The 25,372-nt window shown below is 42.7% G+C and overlaps 1 protein-coding gene across 1 annotated transcript in view; it reads right to left on the bottom strand.

Moving 5' to 3' along the window:
* Window positions 1-25,372, bottom strand: part of lrriq1 (leucine-rich repeats and IQ motif containing 1) — a 140,969-nt gene that overhangs the window by 65,099 nt on the left and 50,498 nt on the right. The window contains exons 14-15 of the mRNA XM_052030327.1: window positions 22,387-22,480; window positions 68-247 (exon numbers count right to left, since the gene is read on the bottom strand). Coding sequence (XP_051886287.1) covers window positions 68-247; window positions 22,387-22,480 — 274 coding nt within the window. The remainder of the gene's footprint in view (window positions 1-67; window positions 248-22,386; window positions 22,481-25,372) is intronic.

Raw genomic sequence — 25,372 nt, 5'->3', positions numbered from 1 at the left:
TGTGCTTGTAAGAGACACAGCCTCATGTTACAGTCAAAGAAGACGAAATGTGAAAAGGGAGACTTACTCCAGTTCAGTTTCATGTCTCCTGTGTAATAATTCAATGTCCTGAAGCTGGGTCTGACACAGAGCCAGGAAACTCCCTGCTGAAGGTTTGCTAAGCCTCTCTGCAGAAGCATCATCAATGGAACTAATTCTCTCACCATCCACCACCTCCAAGTTTGGCAGGATTTTTAGGATTGAAAATCTGAAAGAAACGATACACAAAACTGACATTAAAAGATTGCTGGTGTATTAATGTTGAATAAATTCTGATGAGGAATGGTTGTCTTCAACACAAATCCAGCATTCCTTTGTATATCACCGTAGGTAAATGCTCAAAACTGAATATCAAATATCAACCTTCGATAGGATTATACAATACAGAAATGTCTATTATAACAATTGAGGATCATTATTAATCAAAATATAAAACAATCTGAAAGGTTAAATAATTTGGTACTTTAGTGAATAAAAATATGATCAAGTAAAATGTAACCTTTGCATGAAGGTGCCCCCTTCAGAAAAGCAGAAAAAAATTATGGTCTTAAGCCAGAAACTCATGCATCTCAGATCTCCAGTGAGATTAAAAGTGAGAGAAAAAATATAATTTGTCACACTCCTCTGTGAATACTAAATTATGTTGCTGGGGAAAAAAGCACAGCATGCTCTCTTTTCTGCCATAATATGTCATCTTTCTGTTTTATATTAAAAACTCAGGAAGAATTATCTGAAAGAAAAATAGAGCAACAAGGAATATTATGGTGAATTTAAACATCCTTGTAAATGACCTGTCAACATGTTCATCAATACACTTTATAAGAAAAAGGCTCAAGTTTCTCACAAAGTTTAAGATGGTGTATTTGATTGATATTGTGAATAATATATACTTTGCTGAATTTGAGAGAGAATGGCCATCTATAAAAGTTAAATCTTGCATTTTTCTCAGGATCTCCTTTTTGAATCCAGTATCAGATTTTTCTCCTTACACTTCTTGTAAATATCTTGGAACTCTTTTTTTAAATAAGTTAATTTTTTTTCACCTCATTTATAATGTTGGGTGATTTTAACATACATCATTACCTTCAAAAAATTACTTTATTTGGTACAAGTAGATTTTACCAGATGTAACAAAACTGCCTGTATAAATTATAAATGTATAAATTAGATTTCTGTTCCATATAAATGTTGTAAAAATTATGTGCCATTAAGTCTTTACAGAAATTTCACCTCCTGAGTATTTTGACTGTTCTGGTTTGCTTTTACATCAATGTTTAACCTTGAAATTTTGCATGGATATCAGCCCACATTTTCCAAATTCAAAGCCAACAATTCTGCTCGGAACTGTCAGCTTTTACTTGTGTCACTGTCCAGAAGTTCAGGACTCCTGAAAAAAGATGGAGATCCCAAACTTCCAATCAGCTGATCGCTGATGCTGGGACAACTTTAGTCAGCCATTAGCTTCTTCACAAAATCCAGTGAGACATCACAAAATTTCACAGCATTTATGCAGAGAAATCTGTCTGATCAACCTTGTGCAAAGTAATGGGCTCATTGACTTTAATAAGACGAAATAGCAATGGGAAGATCAACTACAAGGTTATTTTATTTTAAAATATTCAGTTAAGTTGACGTAAATGCATTTAATTATGTTCAATTGCTTAATTCAGTTTTTTTTGTTTTATTATTTATTTTACTTAATCATAAAATGGTATTTTTAATTGTTAATAATTTTCCAGTGTTTTTGAATGTCAGTGAATGTCTGCAATGAGAGCTGGTAAACTTGTAGGCAGGACTTAAACAGCTCTCAAAACAACTCTAGGGGAAAGCTCAGTCTCAGTTGGAAAGGTCCTGGGCATCACCTGTCATCTGTGAGCTAGCTTTGCAGTAGAAGTCTACACCAGGAGACTAGCACCAGGTAAGAGGATTCTGTGAGGGTATGCAGACAGCAAGCTTAGTAGAGACAGCAAGCTCAGAAGGTTCATCAGTCAGTGAAAGATCAGGGCTATAACACTTGGATGTTCCATTTTAAACAGTTCCTGTAATGTAGATACAGGCATTCTGCCACAAGATGGAAATCTAACACCTTTGTTACCAACCATAAACAACCTCTAAATCTCCTAATGTTATCTGTTATAGATTTTACTTCATATTTTTGGAATTGTGTGTGAGTTTAAAACATCATGCCAAGTTTAAAAATGTGAAAAAAATGGTGCAGCTTTATTTACAATGCTGTGCTTCCATTGGAATTCTTTAAAAAAACATCTGCTATCATCAGCCCTCTTTGCTCCAGCCCTGGTGTTGCTTTGAAGTTTAATGGCACTGTCAGCTCCATTCCAACTCTCAATAAATTTTTTCCCAATTGCTTCTGCTTCCTCCAGCTCTGTTCAAGGTACCAATAAATTTTACGTCGGCCAGGCTTCCTCCAGCCCCAGATTGGTTGTGTTCATTTATGTTAATAGCAGCAGTGGCTGTTGTCACTCAGTTGCTGTCCAGATCTCAAGCTTCATGGCAATATCAGTTTAATTCACCACTTTCAATTTTAAAACTAAAATCTTCTGCCCAATCCTCTCCAGCTTTGGTTTAAATTTCCACGGCACTGTAAACTCTGCAGTTCTCCTGATAAAAATGTTAGCCCCATTCCTATTTTTTCCGAACCCCACTGGCCTCACTTCCATTATCCCTCATATAGCATTCAGTAAATTTTTACTTGATTATAATTCCCACATTTCCCACCACTGGTTAAATTTTTTGATGGCCCTGCTGACTTCAGTTCATCCTCTCTGGAAAGAAAATGTAATTGTATTTTTCACTTCATTTGTCTGCCACTATTGTATCCAACAAACTTATTTCAATGATCTCAGTCAGTGGACAAGGTTTAATTGGGCTTAGCCCCCAAAACCTCCTTTGCATTTTTTAAAGACCTCAGTTGATGAACACATTTTAAATCAACATGTTTTCTCTTCTTCCACGTCAGGGCTTTGTTTCAGGCAGAACTACTGGAAAGTTTATAATTCGATCAGCACTGGTACTTACCAACTCCATACAGTAGGTAGAAAGCTCCGTTATTCAACACCTGCAAACCTGGACAGGTACCAGTTGATCAATGATCCCCATTAATTAAGAGTTGCCTCGGTCCTGCCCCTCCTTTGGCTCCTTGCTCCCTCAGTCCTGCCTGTGTCAGATTGACCAATTCCTTAGTACTGCCCCTTCATCAGCCCTGCTGCTCCCTGTGTGATGCCTTTATGTATGTCAAGCCAGTCCCTCTGAAGTGCTGGTTACTTGATTATAAAATGCCTGATAACAAAACATTTAATGTAACGTTGTCGTAATTCCAGTGCATCAAAATCAATGGGTGATGCTAAAACAGTAAGGGGTGATATTCTCACTTGCTCCAGAGATGTTGCAACCAACCTCCACCTATTCCAATCATCTTAATTAAAAGACACACCAGGCTAGTATTTGGCTCATGTAGCCCTGGGTTTTGAGGTTCTACACCTTCATAAAATCGACTTTACCTGGAGTAGATCACACTAGTGAGTATTTCTAGGCGAAGTCACACTCAAAGTGAAATTTGATGGGGCATTTCTGGTCAAAATTCTTTCCCCAGCATCAGCCATGTACATAATGACGTCACTATTTGTGGAACACCCATTTCTGCACAAACCAATTGAAACTGGAGCTCAAAAGATCCATTCCATGAACATTATGTGACTGTTTCATTTGTACAAGGAAAACATAAACTTTAGTTGTTTTTTTGCTTGCTATTTAAAGGGACACTCTGCTGACACTGATGGGACAACTTTGGACTGAGCGCAGATGGTTCAGATACCTCCCAAAGCCTAAAGGGTGCCTGTATTTTCTTTGGTATTTAACTGCTGAGAAATTTGTGGTGTGGGTGCCTAATTAATCACTCCAATGATAGCTTTCCTGTGCTGGAGGCACAATTATGGGCATGGCTGGTCACTTATGATGGGTCAGGGATCTTGGTACAAGAGTCAATGACATACCCATCAATAAAGAACCTATTCCTGGAGTCTTCAGAGAGATCACATCCTATTTGGAGCACTATGATGAACAACATATTTGAATGCTCAGGTTTTCCAAGATGGTCATCACTGAAATATGTAAAATTCTGTGAGGAAACCTTTAATCATACTTTCATGCCTGGACTGTATCCTCTGTGGAGGTCAAGGTCATGCTGACTCTCAACTTCCTTACCTTGGCAGACCTCTGCCAAGACTCTCAATTTTCTGCTCCCTACTGTTTCAGAGAGGTCACTTTGAAAGAAATAATTTTATCTGCTTTCATGTCAGTGAGGAACAGGTAGCATGCTCGACTCTGGGATTTCCCAATTTTGATGACACCTGCACTCGTCAATAAGGGCTCCCATTACTATCCGTACCTTTTAATAAATAGTAACTGCTCCCACAATTTGCTACATCATATGAAACCTTCCTGATGGTGGATAATGTTTCTGGAAAGCACAAATAATTTGTTCAGTTTCAACAGCTAACACTGGATGGATCCTGGGGAACAAGGATCCTTGGTTCTACTTCATTGCACCTTGCGAGTATACTGTATGCTTTACAACTGCAGCAACTCAGCACAGATATTATGAGAGCCACTGAAGCAAGAGGATCAAAGTGAAAATTGTCATATGTCTCCTAAACATGAGATTTTGTTGTGTGCATCAGTCCAGAAGAATGTTCAAGCACATACCAAGCAAAGGCAGGCTTCATCATTGTGTGTTGCATGCTGTACAACCTTGCCAGTCAAAGACAATAGCATTCTCCTTCTGGTTTCAGGTCCCAGCAACAGTTCAACCTGTATTTTAGAGCAAGAAAATCAAGGAGCTCCAAAGCTTAGCGAGCAGCAGGAGCAAGGACAGGAGGCAGAAAGAAACCACCAGGGCGAAGCCCTACTTAAAATCCAGAGCTTCATTGATCAGCTGCACAGACAAAACAGGCCACAAGGGTTACAAGACATTTCCTAATACAGAGATATATTTTGTAAGGAATCTGCAAAAGCATTGTTTCCAAGGTAAACCACATGACCCTTTCCACAAATTGATCATTACCAACTTAACACATCAATAATCATGCAAGAGATTCCAGATGATACATAACATTCCTCACATCTTGCTTTGACTATCCGGCTGCACTAATTACAACACATAGTTAATGATAACGTTCCTGAAATGGCTTATAAATCACCTCCATGTTTCCTGATGAGTGGCAGTTTGTTTCTTTAAAACAAACCTCCGGCTTCAATATGAAATACACTTTTCTCAGATCAATCCCATTAAACCTTGTTCAAATTATTCAACAATGAGAAATCCCTCATGAGACTCCTTCTGAGGTTCAATTTTACCCATTGCAATGATTGAGCATTTCAAGGTACACAATGAGAAAAAAATTGATGAACTGATCAACAGCAGGGGCACCATGTTTTAATTAGCTTACAACAATTGCATTAGATCAATGAAGTGTCACACTTTCCTGTGCAAGCAATTATAGTTGACCAACATTCTATCACTTATTCCTGTTCTTTTTAATTCTCTGCTTAAAGGGATGCTCCGAGAGAAGCAGCAACATGTTTCATTTACTCATATCCCTTTCCTCATATTTCTCTGCTCCTTGTAGGTGTCCTTCCCTCAATTGATCATTACAAGTATTGTAAGAGCAAAACAAACAGAGGATAAACATCATGAGATAGTAATCAACTTTGTATAGAGGTCATACTGATTCACTGCTTGAATAACATGGTAGCACTGGCTTGGGGCATGGCAAGGTAGGGTGTGCAACATTATCAGCAGCTGCCACACCAGTGTGACCTCTCTCTGCCCATGTATCAAAGTGACATCAAACAATGCAGAAAAGAAAATCATGATATTCATCTCGAAAAATTACATTCCATGGTACCGCTGCCATTTGAAAATCTGGTTGACAAGGTTGGTTTCAATGCCCTAGTTTGACAGTGTATCAGCCTGATCATGAAAGCACTCTAACTGTGGTGCTAATTTGAGTCTTCTGGAACAATAAAGATGTGTGGACAATGCCACAACCACACTTCCCCACACCTGACTTTACATCTTGCATTCTTGCTCTTTTAACTCACACCACATTCTGGGGAGAGGAAAACAGTGGATCTTTCGTGATACAGTGCAAAGACAGGTAACCTCCTCACAAAATACTTTCATGATGATGGAACAGTACATATGTTAATGAGCATAGCTGCTTGATCAAATCAAAAGGAATAAGGTAATCAAACGAATCATGGTTGTTGAACATAACCAGGAGATTTCTTAAAGACTCTGCTCAAGAAATGATTACGCTTCTATTGTCCAATCTACTCATGGGGAAAAGGAAGAGGATGGTCTCCTCAAGTATGGTCCGAGTCTTCTCTCAACTGCCCCCCTTCCATGTAGCTGGCCTCCCTCCTATTCCTTGCTGTCTTTGTCTAAATGGAGGAGATATAGCACACTGAGTAATCTATACATTGTCCTAGCTTTGGAAACTTAACTTCTGATATAAATATGTGTTTGTGCTTGCCTAAGAATGTATGTGCATGTGTGCATCTATGTCGGGGCCGCTTGTAGTAGAGGTGGCTGAAATGTAGTGGTGGGACAGGAGTTGTGTGGGAGAGGGTAGGATGTATGTGTGTGAATTTGATGACAGTATTTGTGTGCTTCACAGTTTGTGTCAGTGTGCATGTACAAATATATTTGAGCACGTGATAAGCATGTGTGTGTTTATGAGAGATCAGTAACATTAACGGGTACTGATCTCACATCCCCCCCCAATACCTTCCTCCAATCACCTTAAAATTATGCCCCTTCGTGTTAGCCATTTTTGCTCTGGGAAAGTGTCTCTGACTGTCCACTCGATCTCTGCCTCCGATCATCTTGCACACCTCTATCAAGTCACTTCTCATCTTCCTTCGCTGCAAAGAGAAAAGACCTAGCCTGCTCAACCTATTCTCATAAGACATGCTCTCCAATCCAGGCAGCATCCTGGTAAATCTCCTCTGCACCCTCTCTAAAGCTTCCACATCCTTCCCACGATGAGGCAACCAGAACGGAACACAGTAGTCCGCGTGTGGTTTAACTAGAGTTTTATAGAGCTGCGACATTACCTTGCAGCCTGAACTCAATCCCCCGATTAATGAAGACCAACACACCATATGCCTTCTTAACAACCTTATCAACCTACGCAGCATCCTTGACGGATCTATGGATGTGGACCCCAAGATACCTCTGTTCCTCCACACTGCTAAGAGCCCTGCCATTAACCTTGTATTCTGCCTTCAAATTCGACATCCCGAAGTGTATCACTTCACACTTACCCAGGTTGAACTCCATCTGCCACTTCTCAGCCCAGCTCTGCATCCTGTCAACGTCCTGTTGTAACCTACAGCAACCTTCTACACTATCCACAACACCACCAACCTTCATGTCATCTGCAAACTTACTAACCCACCCTTCCACATCCTCATCCAAGTCATTTATAAAAAATCACAAAGAGCAGGGGTCCCAGAACAGATCCCTGCGGAACACCACTGGTCACTGACCTTCAGGCAGAATACACTCCATCTACAACCACCCCGTCTTCTATGGGCGAGCCAATTCTGAATCCACACAACCAAGTTTCTTTGGATTCCTGACTTTCTGAAAGAGCCTTCCATGAGGAACCTTATCAAGCACCTTACTAAAATCCATGTACACCACATCCACTGCTCTACCTTCATCAATGTGCTTTGTCACATCCTCAATCAGGTTCGTGAGGTATGACCTGCCCCCCACAAAGTCATGCTGACTGTCCCTAATCAGCCTATGCTTCTCCAAATGCCTATAAATCCTGTCTCTAAGAATCTTCTCTAGTAATTTGCCCACCACTGAAGTAAGACTCACTGGCCTGTAATTCCCAAGATTATCCCTACTCCCTTTCTTGGACAAAGGAACAACATTTGCCACCTCCAATTATCTGGTACTACTCTTGTGACCAGTGAGGACACAAATATCATCGCCAAAGGTGCAGCAATCTCTTCCCTTGCTTCCTGTAATAACCTTGAATAAATCCCGTCTGGCTCCGGTGATTTAATCTATCCTAATGTTTTTCAGAAGTTCCAGCACATCCTCTTTCCTCATGTCGACGTGCCCTAGCATATCAGCCTGTTGTACGCCATCCTCACAAATATCAAGGTCATTCTCACTGGTGAATACTGAAGCAAAGTATTCACTAAGGACCTCCCCTACCTCTCCTGACTCCAGGCACGTTTCCTCTTTTATCCCTGATCAGTCTTACTCTCACTCTAGTCATCCTCCTACTCTTCACATATGCGTAGAATGCCTTGGGGTTTTCCTTAATCCTACTCGCCAAGGCCTTCTCATGCCCCCTTCTAGCTCTCCTAAGTCCATTCTTAAGTTCCCTCCTGGTTACCTTGTAACTCTCCAGAGCCCTGTCTGATCCTTGCTTTCTAAACCTTAGGTAGGCATCGTTCTTTCTCTTGACAAGATATTCTATGTCTCTTATCAACCATGGTTCCTTCACTCTACCATCCTTACCCTGCCTCAATGGGATAAACCTATCCAGTACTCCATGCAAGTACTCCCTAAACAACCTCCACATTTCAATTGTGCACTTCGCCAAGAACATCTGTTCCCAATTTACGCTCCCAAGTTCCTGCCTAATAGCATCATAGTTCCCCCTCCCCCAATTGAACACTTTCCCATATCATCTGCACCTATCCCTCTCCAAGGCTATGGTAAAGGTCAAAGAGTTATGGTCACTGTCTCCAAAATGCTCTCCCACCGAGAGATCTGAAACCTGATCAAGCTTACTGCCTAGTACCAGGTCCAGTATGGCCTCTCCTCTAGTCAGCCTGTCCACATACTGTGTCAGGAATCCTTCCTGGACACACCTAACAAACTCTGCTCCATCTATCCCATTTACAGTAAGGAGATGCCAATCAACATGAGGGAAGTTGAAAATCACCCGACAACAACCCTGTTATTTTTGCACCTTTCCAAAACCTGCCTCCCGATCTGCTCCTTGGTGTCTGTAGAATACTCCCAATAGAGTGATTGCTCGCTTCTTGTTTCTGACTTCCACCCACAGTGACTCAGTGGACGATCCCTCCAGGATGTCCTCCCTTTCTACAGCTGTGATACTGTCCCTGAACAGCAAAGCCATTCCCTCACCTCTCTTACCTCCGTCCCTTTTGAAACATCTAAACCCCAGAATATCCAGCAGTCATTCCTGCCCTTGTAACAGCCAAGTCTCTGTAATGGCCACAATGTCGTAGTTCCATGTACTTACCCATGCCCTAAATTCATCACCCTTGTTCCTGGTACTTCTCGCATTAAAGTAGACACACTTCAGCCCATCCAACTGCCTGTAATTTTGCCCTTTCAAGTGCCTATCCTTCCTCACAATCCTTTCACACTTTGCATCTACTTGTAAACTAAATGCACCAACCTCTGACCTATCACTCTGGTTCCCATCCCCTGCCAAACTAGTTTAAACCCTCCCCTACAGCTCTAGCAAACCTGCCTGCAAGAATATTGGTTTCCCCCTCCAGTTCAGGTGTAACCCATCCCTTTCGTATATGCTGCATCTTCCCCAGAAGAGATCCCAATGATCCACAAATGTGAAACCCTGCCCCCTGCACCAACTCCTCAGCCACGCATTCATCTGTCAATCAACCTATTCTTACCATCACTGGCACATGGCACAGGTAGCAATCCAGAGGTTACCATCCTTGAAGTCCTGCTTTTCAGTTTCCTACCTAGCTCCCCATATTCCCTCTTCAGGACCTTCTCTCTTTTCCTACCCATGTCATTGGTACCAATACGTAGCACGAGTTCTGGCTGTCCGCCCTTCCCCTTCAGAATGCTGTCAACCTGATTCAAGACATCCTGGACCCTGACACCGGGGAGGCAACGTACCATCCAGGAGTCTCTTTCATGTCCACAGAATCTCTTGTCTGCTCCCCTTACTATTGAATCCCCTATCACTACCGCTCTCCTCTTCTCCCCCCTTCTCTTCTGCACCAGATTGCATTGCTGCTCTGAACTTAATATAGTCCCACCAAGGATTACAGAAGTCCCCTTTTAATATTTAACTGTGGTTGTAAACCATTATGAACAGTTTCATGTCTCTTTGATCAATGTTGCAATATCTTTTTGGCCCTGGCGTCAAACGCAAGGATGTTTCAACGCAACAAAAATGGCTACGTCCAAAATCTAGGCCACATTTTTTTTAAATATAAAAAAATTACCAGTAAAGCCATGGGAGATTTCTGGTATTTACAATTTTGCTAAATTCTTTCATCTTTATAGTTTGTGGGCATAATCGCTTCATGAATCTAGAAGTTATTTCCTTGTGTTTACAATATACTGACCAAGCAACATAAAAGAACAATGATGCAGATAAACAACTATGATGTACAACCAAGTCACATATCATCTTTTCTGCATTACCAGCTTGCTATAAGTACTGTGAATTCCAAATGAAAATTCAGAAATGCATCTTGATTTGTAACTGCAAATGTTTGTTTTGTAGCGACTCACCGTCCAGGCGAGCGAACCGGCTCGGCAGTCGGGTCGCATGGCGTCGGAGCGGCGAGGCCCAAGATGGCGGCGGGCCTTCATCTTCCCCGAGCGATGGGGAGAATCCGCGCGCAGGGAAGACTTGATGACATAGCATATACGTCATTGCCAGTTGCATTGAGCGGGAACACTCTCCCTTAAAGGGCCCGCGGAAGGCGGGAAAATAAACCAGTTCTTGTTTGGCAATCCTTCGACTAGCGTCTTGTTTTATTTCATGGTAGCAACCGCTACATTGGTGACCCCAACGGTCCAAATGGATTTTGGACCTGCAAAATGGACGGCAACGCAGCATCCAACGCAGTGGCACTCAAGCTGCCCACCTTTTGGACGCTTTGTCCCAGCGTCTGGTTTCACCAGGCCAAAGCGCAATTCTACCTTCGCCAGATCACCTCCGACTCCACAGAGTACTACCATGTGGTCAGCTCTTTAGACCAGGAGACAGCCGCCCAGGTCAGTGATTTCATCCAGTCCCCTCCGGAGGAACATAAGTACCCGGCTTTCAAAGACCTTCTGATTCGGACCTTCGGCCTCCCCCGTCGTGAGCGTGCCACCCGCCTGCTTCATCTCGATAGCCTGGGGGACAGATCCCCATCCGCACTAATGAATGAGATGCTGGCATTGGCCGAGGGGCACAAGCCCTGCCTAATGTTCGAACATGCCTTCCTCGAACAACTACCCGATAACATTCACCTGCTGTTGGCCGACACTGATTTCAACAACCCTCGTGAGGTGGCGGCCCGGGCAGACGTCCTATGGAAGGTCAAACGCGAGCGCTGTTCGTCCGTCGGCCAAATCACCAGGCTGAGCCCAACGCCCGCCTGAGCCAGTCCCAGCAACCAGGTGACCACACCCCAGAAACACAGACGACGACACTGCCAACCAACTGTGTTTCTACCATCAGAGGTGGGGCGCGGAGGCCCGTCGATGCCACCCACCCTGCAAGTCAGGGAAACGCCAGCGCCAGCTGCCGCTAACAGTTACGGCGGCTGGCCACCGACAAAGCCTCCTATTCGTTCGGGACAAGCAGTCCGGGCGGCGTTTCCTCGTCGATACTGGAGCGGAGGTCAGTATTTTGCCCCTGACCGGCCGCGACACTCGTAACAGGCAACAAGGTCCGGTACTCAATGCCGCAAACGGCACAACAATACGGACTTTCAGTACCCATACACTTCAGTTACAATTCGGCAGCAGCCATTTCACCTGGACCTTCACCCTTGCCTGACTACTCCTAGGAGCCGATTTCCTTCAGGCCCACAACCTGTTAGTCGACCTGCGAGGGAAACTGCTAGTCCACTCCACAACCTTCCAGACCTACCCCCTGGGAGAAACCAGCCTACCAGCCCGGCGCTTGGACTCCATTTTCCTGTCCGGCAACGAGTTCACCAAGCTCCTAGCTGAATTCCCATCAGTTTTGGCACCTCAGTTTACGAATTCTATGCCCAAACATGGGTTCCAACACCACATCATCACCACAGGGCCACCACTTCATGCCCGAGCTCGACGACTACCTCCAGACAAACTCCGCCTGGCAAAGGAAGAGTTCCGTCACATGGAGGAGCTGGGGATTGTTCGCAGGTCAGACAGCCCCTGGGCCTCCCCCCTGCACATGGTCCCCAAAGCCACCAGCAGGCGGAGGCCCTGCGGCGACTACCGCAGGCTAAATGACGCCACCACCCCGGAACGCTATCCCATCCCTCACATCCAGGACTTCGCAGCGAACCTACACGGGGCCCGCATCTTTTCCAAGGTGGACCTCGTTCGGGGATACCACCAAATCCCGGTCCATCCGGATGACGTCCCCAAAACTGCAATTATCACCCCATTCGGCCTTTTCGAATTCCATTCGGCCTTAAGAACGCCGCACAGATCTTCCAGCAGCTGATGGATGCAGTAGGCCGAGACCTGGACTTGGTGTTCATTTACTTAGATGACATACTAATCGCCAGTCGTGACCGCCAAGAACACCTTTCCCACCTCCGCCAGCTGTATTCCCGTCTCTGTGATTTCGGCCTCACAAGCAACCCAGCCAAGTGCAAATTTGGGCTTGACTCTATTGATTTCCTCGGCCACAGAATCACCAGCGACGGAGCAACACCCCTACCTGCCAAGGTGGACGCTATCCGCCATTTTGCCCGCCCCAGCACGGTCAAAGGCCTATAGGAATTCCTGGGGATGGTCAACTTTTACCATCGGTTCATCCCTGCAGCAGCCCGTATCCTGCGCCCTTTGTTCGCGCTGATGGCTGGTAAGGGCAAGGACATCGCCTGGAACGACGAGGCTGCGGCTGCCTTTGTTAAGGCCAAGGACGCCCTAGCAAACGCCACGATGCCTGTACACCCTAGGACAGACATCCCAACCGCCCTCACGGTGGACGCATCCAACACCACGATTGGTGGGCTACTGGAACAACTAATCGAAGGCAGTTGGCAACCCTTGGCATTTTTCAGCAGGCACCTTAGACCACCTGAACTGAAATACAACGCTTTTGATCGGGAACTTCTAGTGCTGTACCTGGCGGTCCGGTATTTCCGGTACTTTTTAGAAGGCAGGCCTTTCACCGCCTTCACTGACCATAAGCCTTTGTCCTTCGCCTTCTCCAAAGCCTCTGATCCCTGGTCAGCTCGTCAGTAGAGGCATTTGTCCTATATTACCGAATTCACATGTCTCTGGGAAGGACAATGTCGTTGCTGACGCACTTTCCAGACCAACCATCGACAGCTTATCCCTGGGTATCGACTACAAGGCCCTGGCTGCCGCACAGCAAGCCGATGACAAACTGCCCAGCTACAAAACCGCAATCTCGGGCCTGCAGCTCCAAGATTTCTTGGTTGGTCCTGGTCAGCAGACCGTCCTTTGCGACATCACAACAGGTCAACCCCGCCCTATAGTTCCTGCAGCCTGGCGGAAACACGTTTTCGATTCGATACATGGGTTGGTGCACCTGGCCATCAGATCCACTGTTCGGCTGGTCGCCAGCAAGTTCATCTGGCATGATTGCACAGGCCAGGGAGTGGGCCAGGAATTGTCAGTACTGCCAGACATCAAAAATCCAACAACACACCAAGGTTCCGCCACAGCAATTCGAGCCTACCCGTAGAAGGTTCGACCACATCCACGTCGACCTCGTAGGCCCTCTACCGGTTTCAAGAGTGGCTCGGTACCTCCTTACCATCGTGGACCGGTTTACAAGGTGGCCAGAGGCAACCCCTCTATCTGACATCATGACTGATTCCTGTGCCCGGGCGCTGCTCACAACTTGGATCTCATGTTTTGGTGTTCCAGCTCACATCACTTCAGACAGAGGCACACAATTTACCTCCAGCCTCTGGTCTGCATTAGCGAACATGCTGGGGACGCAGCTGCACATCACCACAGCCTACCACCCTCAATCAAACGGGTTAGTGGAAAGTTTTCACCACCATCTGAAATCAGCCTTGATGGCCCGCCTGAAGGGTCCTAACTGGGTTGACGAACTGCCTCGAGTCCTGCTCGGCATACGCACTGCCCCCAAAGAAGACCTCCACGCTTCGTCAGCTGAGCTTGTGTACAGGGCGCCCCTAGTTGTCCCAGGGGATTTCATACCTGCCCTTCGAGACCAAGGGGAACAACCCCCAGCAGTCCTACAAAGACTGCGCAAGAAGCTCGGCAACTTGGCCCTGATCCCCACCTCGCGGCACGGTCAAGCCCCATCCTGTCAGCCCAAAGAACTACAAGACTGTAAGTTTGTTTTCGATCGCAGGGGCACACCTCGCACGCCGTTGCAACGACCACATGAGGGACCGTTCCAAGTCATCAGGAATAATGGATCCACCTTTATTTTGGACGTTGGGGGCAGGGAACAGGTTTTCACAACGGACCGCCTCAAACTGGCCCATTTAGATCTGCAACAACCGATCGAGGTTTCAACGCCGCGACGCAGAGGCCGACCCCCTAAGCGGCAGCTGGCACAGCCCGCGGACCTTGGGGACTGTATTGCCGGTTCTGGGGGGGGGAGGTTGTGTAGCGACTCACCGTCCGGGCGAGCGAACCGGCTCAGCAGTCGGGTCGCACGGCGTCGGAGCAGCAAGGCCCAAGATGGCGGCGGGCCTTCGTCTTCCCCGAACGACGGGGAGAACCTGCGCGCGGGAAAGACTTGATGACGTAGCATATACGTCATTGCCGGTTGCATTGGGCGGGAACACTCTCCCTTAAAGGGCCCACGGAAGGCGGGAAAATGAACCAGTTCTTGTTTGGCAATCCTTCGACTAGCTTCTTGTTTTATTTCATGGTAGCAACCGCTACAGTTTTATAGTTAAACAAAGTCCTTAAAAGGATCATTAAACTAGGGATAATTCTTATATTTTTGGACTTGCTCATTTAATGTCTTGTTTCTTGATGGGAAACTAAAATAATTCTTGCATAAAATGCAATGTTTGTTAACCTGATAACTTTGGCTGTATTCTCAACAGGAATAAAAATTAGTTTACAAACCTATGTGTCAGAGCTACTTGGTTTTTATACACAGATATTCCAAACCTTTGATAAGGAGTGGTGAGTCCCTACTTTTTGAAACAAGAAGCAATAAAATAGTCATGATTAATTTATTTGAGAGCTACGTTCAGTCTGGTTGCCCCGTGACAGAAATGATCTGTTGGTTCCACTGTTGACAATATTTTTAAGCCAACTGCTTTTAATGAGTTTTCATTATGAACTTCCAATAACCCTCTTCAGAAGGCCCTGAATGATTACAATTTCCTTATATATGAAGCTTTCATCTCCAGCCAGCTTAACACTTTCCAAAATGATAATGACTAACCAGTGTAAAGTTGCTGTTATCGCATTCATTTTTACATGTTTTACATTCAAAAAATGTTCAAAGCACAAGCTGTTTACTTTAACACAACTACCTCACAGTTTTTGAAGACGCATCCCACAATGAACAAACAAACATCAGGTTCCATTACCCAATTATACATTGCAATCAACTAAAATTCATCCCACATGCAACAATTGCTCACTCAGTAGAACTTCGGGTCAATGAATCAACAATGAGAGCTGTATTTTCTATCCTTGACAGGGAATAAGAAGACAACAAAGCCCTACTTATTGCCTAAGTTGCTGAACTGAGGGGCAGCATATGTTTCATTTGAATGGGGTTGCTGTCATTAACTAATTTTTTTGTTTGTGCTTAATTTTGTTTGTTTCTCTGTATACTTTATTTATTAGTATTTTAATGTGTTTAAAATAAATTTGTTATCTTTTACTTACATCAATTTCAACTGTTCTTTAATGTCTTTGAATATCAGAGACATTTAATAACAATGAAACAGGCCTTTGAACAGCATGATCAGTGCCTGAGGATGTGATATCTGGAGGCCTGGTCACAAATCTTGGTGTGATCCCCTCATGAAACAGAAATCCTGTGTTCATTGGGGCAAGGGACAAGTGTAAGGATATATGCTGGTGGTAGTTCAGATCGTGTATCCTCCGGCCAAATGCCTTAGTGTTTCTCTGCTTTATGTGTATAGCTGTACAACAGAATAGACTCTCAACATAATGCATTACTTGGAAGCCAATCTATGAAAGTACACATGCAGGAACAATAGTCTTATTCATTATCATTCTTAGTATTGCATACATTTCTAGAACCAGCTTATCTTGCTCACAGTGCTTTGGAGATTTCATTAAGCTACCTTGTAATAATAAATAACGTTATGTTGTTTGCTTTTAAAGGGCTAAGCAATCCAAAATCTATTTTACCAAGAGTACATCACTTCATGTCTGGTCATGATCCACCTTAGCAACGTGACCTCCCGCCAGTGTCAGGAGAGCAATGAATGATATTACTGGTCACACAACTCATATTCCTGCTCATAAATGGAGCTCAAAGCCTGATACAGCAGCCTCAAATTTAACTAGGAGCACATTGTGCTATATTCTTATTTTTCCTCACTATTTATTGTCATTCTAAACCAGAGGGATGGACATGGGTCTGTAAACCAATGGATTCACAGATACTGCAAGTAGTTTTTTATGCAGATCTCAACAAGACAAGAAAAATAAAAAAGGACCTTGAAGTAACTCATCACCAGATGGCCAGAAATCACAAATAACTTGCACTGAAATACAGAGTGGCAGAAATTGGAAATGAAGATGCATTTTAAGGTACTTTGAAAGATTTGACTCATTTAGGTAAATTTTTAATGAAATCTAATACTGATTAATGTAAAGCATTATATTTTATTTGTTTAGAAATTTAATTAAATGTCTGGAGTATTTTACCACAGAATAAGTAAAGTAAAAAATATTGCATCTTTCAAGGAAAAATTGGATGTATTTGAGGCAGAGCCAGATGTGGAGCTCAGGGAAGAGATACAGGCAACAGAATTATTCAGATTGCTCCAGAAAGAGCTAAAGATCGGATGTATTGCCTCAAACAGCAAAATTATTTACAATATGATCCATAAAATTGCAAAATAATCCATTCAGCCCAGTATATAATTAACCCCTTTGGTAAACTTGTTTTAACATGTATTAATACTTACTCTTGTGCATCCAGAACACATCAACAACTTGTAAGGAACATGACAAGGCATGAGAAAAAGAGATAGTGGGGTTAAATTTCTCCCATGCCTAAAAGCCATGTTAACCACATGATGCTTAAACAGAATATTTATGTCAGTTATGTGCATGGCACTTGCAGCAATATTCTATTGTGCACAAAACACAAGGGACACAGACACACCTAGAGGCTTTTCCTCTACTCGATCTGCAATGGAGTACAGGAGAAACCTGTACTTCATGGTTGGGTCCATGTGGGACCTTGGGGGAAGGAGGATCTGGTGCAAAGATCAGAGGCGTGATCAGGATGGAGTCTGTTGATGATATTGACAGGAAGAGTTGGATCAGCGAAACAAATCAGAAGTCCAAACAACATCAAGTATCAGCAGTGTTTGTACACAGGGGTAGCAGACAATGGGAATAACAGCAAGATGTAAATTTAAAGAGGACATACATACCAGAAGATTGAGATGTAGGATACAACATCCATAGCACAGATATGGTTGGTTGTCTTTAAGTAACATAGAAGAAGCCTTCAATGGTGTTGTTAAGATAACTTCTGTGCTTGTATATACAGATTAATTTTACACAAGTGGCATTGCATGCATCTGTATGCTATTTGAAATCACATGGATGTCCAGAGGTCCTGTGCAGCTGAGCACTCTGTGCACAGAAAAGCTGGAAGAAGTTGGAAAATTGCATGGCCCACGTACAAAGAATCTAATCTCATTTAGTGAGGTGAACTTCAGTTTAAATTCCTTTACACAGTGCATTGAAACATTGTTTAACATGAAAGATTTTTTGACTCAAGAATCTTAATGAGGGATTTTTCAGTATGAAAGCAAAATACTGCAGATGATGGAGATATGAAATAAAGCAGAAAATGCTGGAAATACCAAACAGGTCAGGCATCATCTGTGGAGAGAGAAACACCTAACAGTCTTCCTTCTTGAAGGACAATGCTTTGCATGTTAGTGGTCGATTGAACTTTGCCTGGTCTTGCTCTGCTGCTCCATTTCTGGCTTCTTATCCATCCCAACATTCACATCATTCATGCTACAGAGGAAGGCAGTGAGTGGAGAGAGTGCAAAATTTGCTGGCTGCTCTTTTCTCTCAGCCAGCCAGGCTTTCCATTTCTTCTTGCCTTTTACAAAACTTTCCTGAATAGTCAGTCTCCTGAGGTCCTGACCATTACCACTTATTGCCTGGATGGTTGTTTGCATTATGCTCAACATCTTCATATCTCGCCAACACGTTTCATTACAGCAGAGATATAGGCATTCAGAAATTCACGATCTGTTGGACAATTCACCATACTGAATGTCCCTCCAAACATGTCCATCATCGATCCTATGAAAGGAGCTAATCCGTCGCACACATCATTGCTTTAGTACTGAATGTACATTGATGGAATTAGCATCTCCAGGATCTAGAGTCAGAGTTAAACAGCATGGAAACAGGCCCTTCAGCCCAACTCATCCATGTCAACCAAGGTGCCTTCCTGAACTAGTACATTCTCCCAATATTTAATCCATATCCCTCTAAACCTTTCCTATTCATCAATCTGTCCAAATGTCTTTTAAACATTGTAATTGTATCTGCCTGTAACACTTCCTCTCGCAGCTCATTCTATATACCCACCACACACTATGTGAAAAAGTTGCCCCTCAGATCCCTTTCCTCAATCTTTCCTCATTCCTCAATCTTTCCCCTCTTACCTTAAACCTATGCCCTCCAGTTTTAGACTCCCCTAACCCTGATAAAAGACTGTGACCATTCACCTTATCAACGCTCCTCATGATTTTATAAATCTCTGTAAGGTCACCCCTCAGCCTCCTTCACTCCAGGGAAAACAACCCCAGCCTATCCTGTCTCTCCTTATAACTCAAGCCCTCCAGTCCTGACAACATCCTTGTGAATCTTCTCTGTACCCTCACCAGCACAATCACATCCTTCCTATAGTATGACGACCAGAACTGCTCACAGTATTCCAGGTGTGGTCTCATCATCTTGTACAGCTATAAGATGACATCCTAACTCTTGTATTCAATGACCCATCTGATGAAGGCAAGTATGCCATGTACTTTCTTTACCACCTTGTCTGGCTGTGCCACCACTTTCAAAGAACTATGTATTTGTACCCCTAGGTCTCTCTATTCTACAACACTCCTCAGGGCCCTGTCATTAACTTTGCAAGTCCTGCCCTGGTTTAACTTCCCAAAATGCATCGCTTCACACTCATTGGCATTCCTTAATTGGTGATCTTGTCCATCCAGGAGGCGCCTATGATTCATCTGAGAAAATGAAGGTGGAAACTTTTAGATATTTTCTTATGCCTTGCTTACGTTGCCAGACCTCGCTAATATAGAGGCATGCACGAAGACACAGGCTTGGTAGACTTGGAGTTTGATGTTCTACAGTGGAATGCTGCTGGTCACATTCTTGCTCAGCTTGCACATAACCACTGCAACCTTTGCAATACGTGCATTGATTTCATCATTAAGTGACAGATTGCTGGGTATTATGCAGCAGCTGACAAAAACCTCAAGTGACATATTATCAATGTCAATTGATGGTGGTATGGCAGGATTAAGAGCCATGACTTTTGTTTCTCTGAATCTGATTGCCAATCTGAACTCTTCACATATGAGAGAGTCTATTTATTAACTGCTGGGGCTGCTACGTGGTATGGTATGTTGGTATGGCACTGCAGACATAGAGTAACTCCCTGACGATAATCTAGGACACTTTTGTCTTGGCATTCACTTGGCATCCAGCAAAGCTGAACAGAGTTAACATTTCAAGTCAATGACCTTTCAGTATAAAAGTTAGAAAACAGAAAAATTTAAATTACAGACAAAGCATTGCAGATGGAGGTGGAGGGCAAGAGAGCTTGATTGACAAAAGTGAGGTTGGATGGAATTGGTCGGTAAAGACTAACGTATATCAAAATGTACGTCTATGCAAAGTATGAATTGGAGAAGACAAATAAAGTCTGAATGTAACCAACCTGATTAAAATCAAGGTGTGTAAGAAGTGGAAGAGAGAATTACAAGATTATAATATCCTCAGAGTAACATTCTACATGATACTTAAGTATAAAAATTAATCCTAATTTCTCATTCCAGTTTTGAAAATTATGTGCAATTGAATGGATCAGGCATTTTCTTCTACCCACCTCCTACATGTTTCTGCAGTACATTTTACTAACCACATGACTACTCATTTGTTCTTTTGGTCACCTTCAGCTGTATCCCATGTCTTCTCCTCACTGCTACCCAAATCTTTCCAGACTCTCCATGCTGACAGCTGTCAAGTTCAAACTTCTGAGGCTTGGATGCTTTATACAACTCTGTTTAGCTGCAACCCATTATATCAGATATTTTAACAAGTGAAATGCACCTGGGAAATTAGTTCATTTTTAGTTGAGAATATATGCACATAATAATCTAGAAACTAGTAAAAAAAATTTTACACTAAACAGTCACAATCTCTCAGGCAGATTAATTATCCTATGTTAGAAATCCTACAACATATAAAAATTCACATTTAGATGGTGTTACAGAAGGAACCAGGATCAGTTTTGGTCAAGGCTGTGACAGACCAACACTCAAATGTGAATAGAATATAATGTTTCATGTGTGTTAGAATGTAAAATCCTGGGCCCTGTGTTTGTAATCATGCTCAAAAGGCATATCAAGGTCAAAGTCACAAAAAAACCCTGCATCATGTAGTAGGGGTACATGAGAGCAGGTTTGTCTTCACATGATGAGTAACTAATGGAGACTGGTACCAGCCACCTCTGAAAGTTGATGTGATATCATGGAAGTGGGCATATTAAAGAGACATTAACTTTTCAATGCACATTGATTAACATCACTATGCACATGCAGCACCCTCCATGTACAAAAAGTAGTATTGGCATGGAAGCTACAATGCAATTTTTCAGAACGTGTTAGGCACACTTGGAAGCGCTGATTGCATTTGACAATGGTATTTTAGATAAAATTCTATTGTTCAACCTCTAATAATTTTACACTAGTGCATTTCAGAGCTCCTACCTTGAACTAATATCATCACCTTGATCAATGCAGGAAACTGAACCAATGCAGCTTGAGACTTAATACTCTTGATCTTGTTAATTCCAAGAAGCACCTGCTCCTATCTCCAACAGACATGGAAACTTGGTGAAAAAAAGCAGAGACCTAGCAAAACGGCTAAAGCAGTTTCTGGCCCAAACTCCTAACCAATTTCAATCGCACTGTTTTTGCATTTTCACCCACTAACATGTCCACTTCAGTTCCAAGAATCTTCAGTCTCACCTCTCTTATTCACTAGATCTATTTTATTGAAATCTCTAACTATACCTGATATACATTTCTTCAATATATTCTATACATTGAGAAATGTAGGCAAACGCATCTCACGTGACAGGTGGCTTTTGTTATTAGGTTTTAATGCTTCAGTTTAAAAATTTTCACCCTGGCCTTTTCAATTCTAGCCTCTGACTCATCCTTAATCACTACACCATAGTGACCATTCTTTCAGCTGATATGGCCCTAATATTTGAAATCTTTTCTTAAAATCTCTCCACGTCTATATCTCTGCTCTTTTAAGACTTCATTAAAATCTACCTCCATGACCAAATATTTCTGGGTCACTGGTCAAATGATCATTTGCCCAAGCATTTCTTTTGTGGTGGGGTTGATTTTTATTTGACATCACTCCTTGGGACATTCTGTTATGTTAAGGACGCTGCATAAATGGAAGCTGTTGTTGACAGTAGCAGCTATTAAAGTACTGACAACATAGGAATAAAAACTGGTCAGATTAAGCTTGTTTTTATTTTCTCAGCTGGTAAATTAATACCCACAGGGCTCCATTGCAATCTGAAGAAATTTTAGGGCTCTTTTTAACTACATTAATTAAATTCACAAATTTATGCATTATTTTTAAATTTCCATTTCTATCTGGAAAAAAAAGAGGGAATATACAAGTTTGCGTATACCTACTACTTTCAAAGTAACACAGTGTACTTTAGACATTGCAATTAATAAAGGTTCTACATCTGCTAGAAAAACTTGATATTACGTCTTTTTTAATTTTACTAAGCCACTGTAATATATTGCATTCAATTCAGTAAAATACAGTCTTGCATGTTAGATAGCAGTAGTTGAAAAATGGATTTGGCTCACCTCCAGCCTGACTCTTGCTGAAATGGATTCTCATCTAGCGTCAACTCCAGGAGATTATGACATCCATTAAGACATAAAAGCAAGCTCTTGAGATCTAATATAAAGGAAATGTATTCAAAATTGATTAAACTGATAAAATAAATAATTTGAGGAATATATGTGTTCAAAAAATGTCAAGAATATTAAAAAAACAATTTGAGGGACACCTCTTTTAAAGAAGGTAATGCATATTCTACATTTTACAATGTTAAATGCTGTTATTTTATGACACTATAGATAACATAGTTTACATTAAAGCATACATTTTTCCTACATGCAATCGAGGAGAAAAGAGAAAATTGAAATTGCGCTCTCACATTCGCAATCATAAAATCTTGAGGTCCAACTTATAAACCAGACAGCATGAGTCTAAAGATTTAAAGCTACACAGATACTAGAAATCAAATAAATTGGTGCTGAAGGGGCAGGGGATTTATGGTAGTCGTAAAAATTCTACTAAATGTCAGGTGTATTAACTTCAATAAATACAAAGGACAGGTTAACATTTCAGGTGCAGACACTTCCTTTGAATTTTCTCTCTTTAACGGATACTGATAAACTGGTGGTATATCTCCCCTACCTACCATTTGTATGTAATTTCCAGAGGTTGCATTTCTTTTCATCTCAGATTCGATTATGGTTCAAATCATAATGACAGTGACTGGAAGTTCTAGAGGGAACCACCAATGCTCAGTTGTTTCCAGGAGACACAAGAGACAGTTGATGATAGAACCTGGAGCAATACACAAGATGCTGAAGGAACTCAGTGGGTCAGGCAGCATCTGTGGAGGGAAATGGACAATCAACGTTTTGGGTCAAAACCCTTCATCTGGACTGATGAAGGGTCTTGACCCGAAACGCTGACTGTCCGTTTCCCCTCATTGATCCTGCGAGATTGCCAAGTTCCTCCAGCATCTTATGTGTTGCTTGGTTGCTCCCAGATGTGTTCTGGAATTAAGTGAGCCCACAGCAAGTACAACACATGCTCAGTGACAGATACTAGCATATCTGTTACTCTGCTCCTGTGTTGAACTCTAAGCAGGGTGGAATGGTGGAAGTCCAATTGTGCTGGAGGTCTGCAGCATTACCCGTGGCAACCACCTCTCCATTCCTACACTAGCCAGACCTCGTCTAGGATTAACAACTGCTGGCCCTGTAAAATAGATGGAAAAAGGTAGGCAAGGCAATTTCAGTTAATAACTTTTTTTCCACACCTTACTTTATTTAATGTTTTTAACTAGTGTTTTGATTTTTTAGTTAATTTTATTTTTTTCTATATTTATTTTGTTACTTATTTAAAACAATTTTAATAGTATGGTTCTGATTATCAGAGTCATTTAAAAACTGTTACCAAGTCTTGACAAATGTGGTAGGAAATAAGGCTCCTTTCCCATCCATACCTTCTGACAAAGGCTGTGAAGGTGTTCTGGGGCAGGGCATCAGTGACTGTGAGGCTTGCCACTGCCAAGGTATCACAATACACCCTCAGGTGAGGTGGCAGGGAGGTGAATTTGGGGTGGAGCAGATAAGATGGAAAAGAAGGAGTGTGAGGTAGGGAGGGATGAAGGTGAGGGAGCAGGCACTGGGCACTGGTTTGCAGTTAGTTCACATGACCCTTCATATCCAAACCAGAAGAGTGCTAGTGGACAGGAACAAAATCAAATCTACACCTCTATGCATTGGAACAAGTGCACCATAGAGGCCATCCTAGAGAACCCTTTTAAAAATCACAGAAGATGAAAAATGTGACCATTCCAAATTGGCCTTGAATAAGGTTTTTGAGCTAGTTTCAAAAGAGAAACGTTGCGTAATCCATACCATTGTGCGTTTGGAATCACATTTAGATCAAGCTCGATTTCGTTCCTTGATGGATGTTAGTGTGTCAAACCAGTGCATCTGGTTAAAGTCATAAAAGTTGGTGCACAGGTGCAGAAGTAATGAAATCACATAGTGGAATGTTGATTTTTATTACAAGGAGGATGGAATCCAAAGAGAGGAGTTAACAGAGCAAGTTGATGTAGGGAATGCAGTAGTCTGTGTGGATACTTAGCAGGCATTTGTCAAAGATGACTAACAAAGCTGAGGCTTATGGAATAAGAAGGGCGGTGGCAGCTTGGATAAAAAAAACATAAGAACAGAAAGCCAAGGGTTGTGTTAAATCATCCTTTGTCAGAGAGGAGGATGGTATGCATAGAGTTCCCTCCCCAAGGCAGGAATCACTGCTTTTATTTTTAAATAATATGGTTTTGGATATGGTTCTGTAGAGTAAAATATCAAAACATTCAAATTAGATAGGCTTAAAAAAATGGTAGACAATTGGCAGACAAAACTTAATATAGTGAAGTGTGAAGTGATACAATTTGGCAGGAAGAATGAAAAGAGGCAATATTGATCACAGGACTACAAGGTGTCTAGGACCAGGGGGACCTAGGTGTACATGAAAATAAATCAGTGAATGTGACAGAACATGCTGAGAGAGCAGTTAGGAAAGTATATGGGATCTTGGGCATAATGAATAAAGCCAGATAGTCAATAATTCTGAGCTTAATAAATAAAGACCCACAGATAATGAATGAAGGCATACAGCACAAAAGGAGCGGTGTCAGGTGCAGCGTGGGAGACAGACCCACTGAGTTTAGAGTCAATAGATGTACAGAACAGTGATGGCTGGTGAGTGCAACACTCTTGCTAGAAGAACTGGACTGAAAGCCACGCGTCAGGACCCATCAACCCATCAGGCAGTCCAAGGCAGGAGGTAGAAGATTCTCTCGTGCTTCTGTGGGAAGGATTTGGGGATCTGACCTGGGGTCCAGGCCAGATCAGTTTTGGCCGCACAGCTGGTGGAACTGGTAGGGAGGTAGGGTTGAGGATGAACACCAGTTGGGGAATGGCACTGAAGAGGGCAGTTGGAGAAGACATGAAGGGGTGGGAGAGAGAAGCCTTCCTG

Source organism: Pristis pectinata, chromosome 15 (genome assembly GCF_009764475.1).
Source record: "Pristis pectinata isolate sPriPec2 chromosome 15, sPriPec2.1.pri, whole genome shotgun sequence".
In the NCBI taxonomy this organism is placed as follows: domain Eukaryota; kingdom Metazoa; phylum Chordata; class Chondrichthyes; order Rhinopristiformes; family Pristidae; genus Pristis; species Pristis pectinata.
This window is presented reverse-complemented; position numbering and strand designations above follow the sequence as displayed.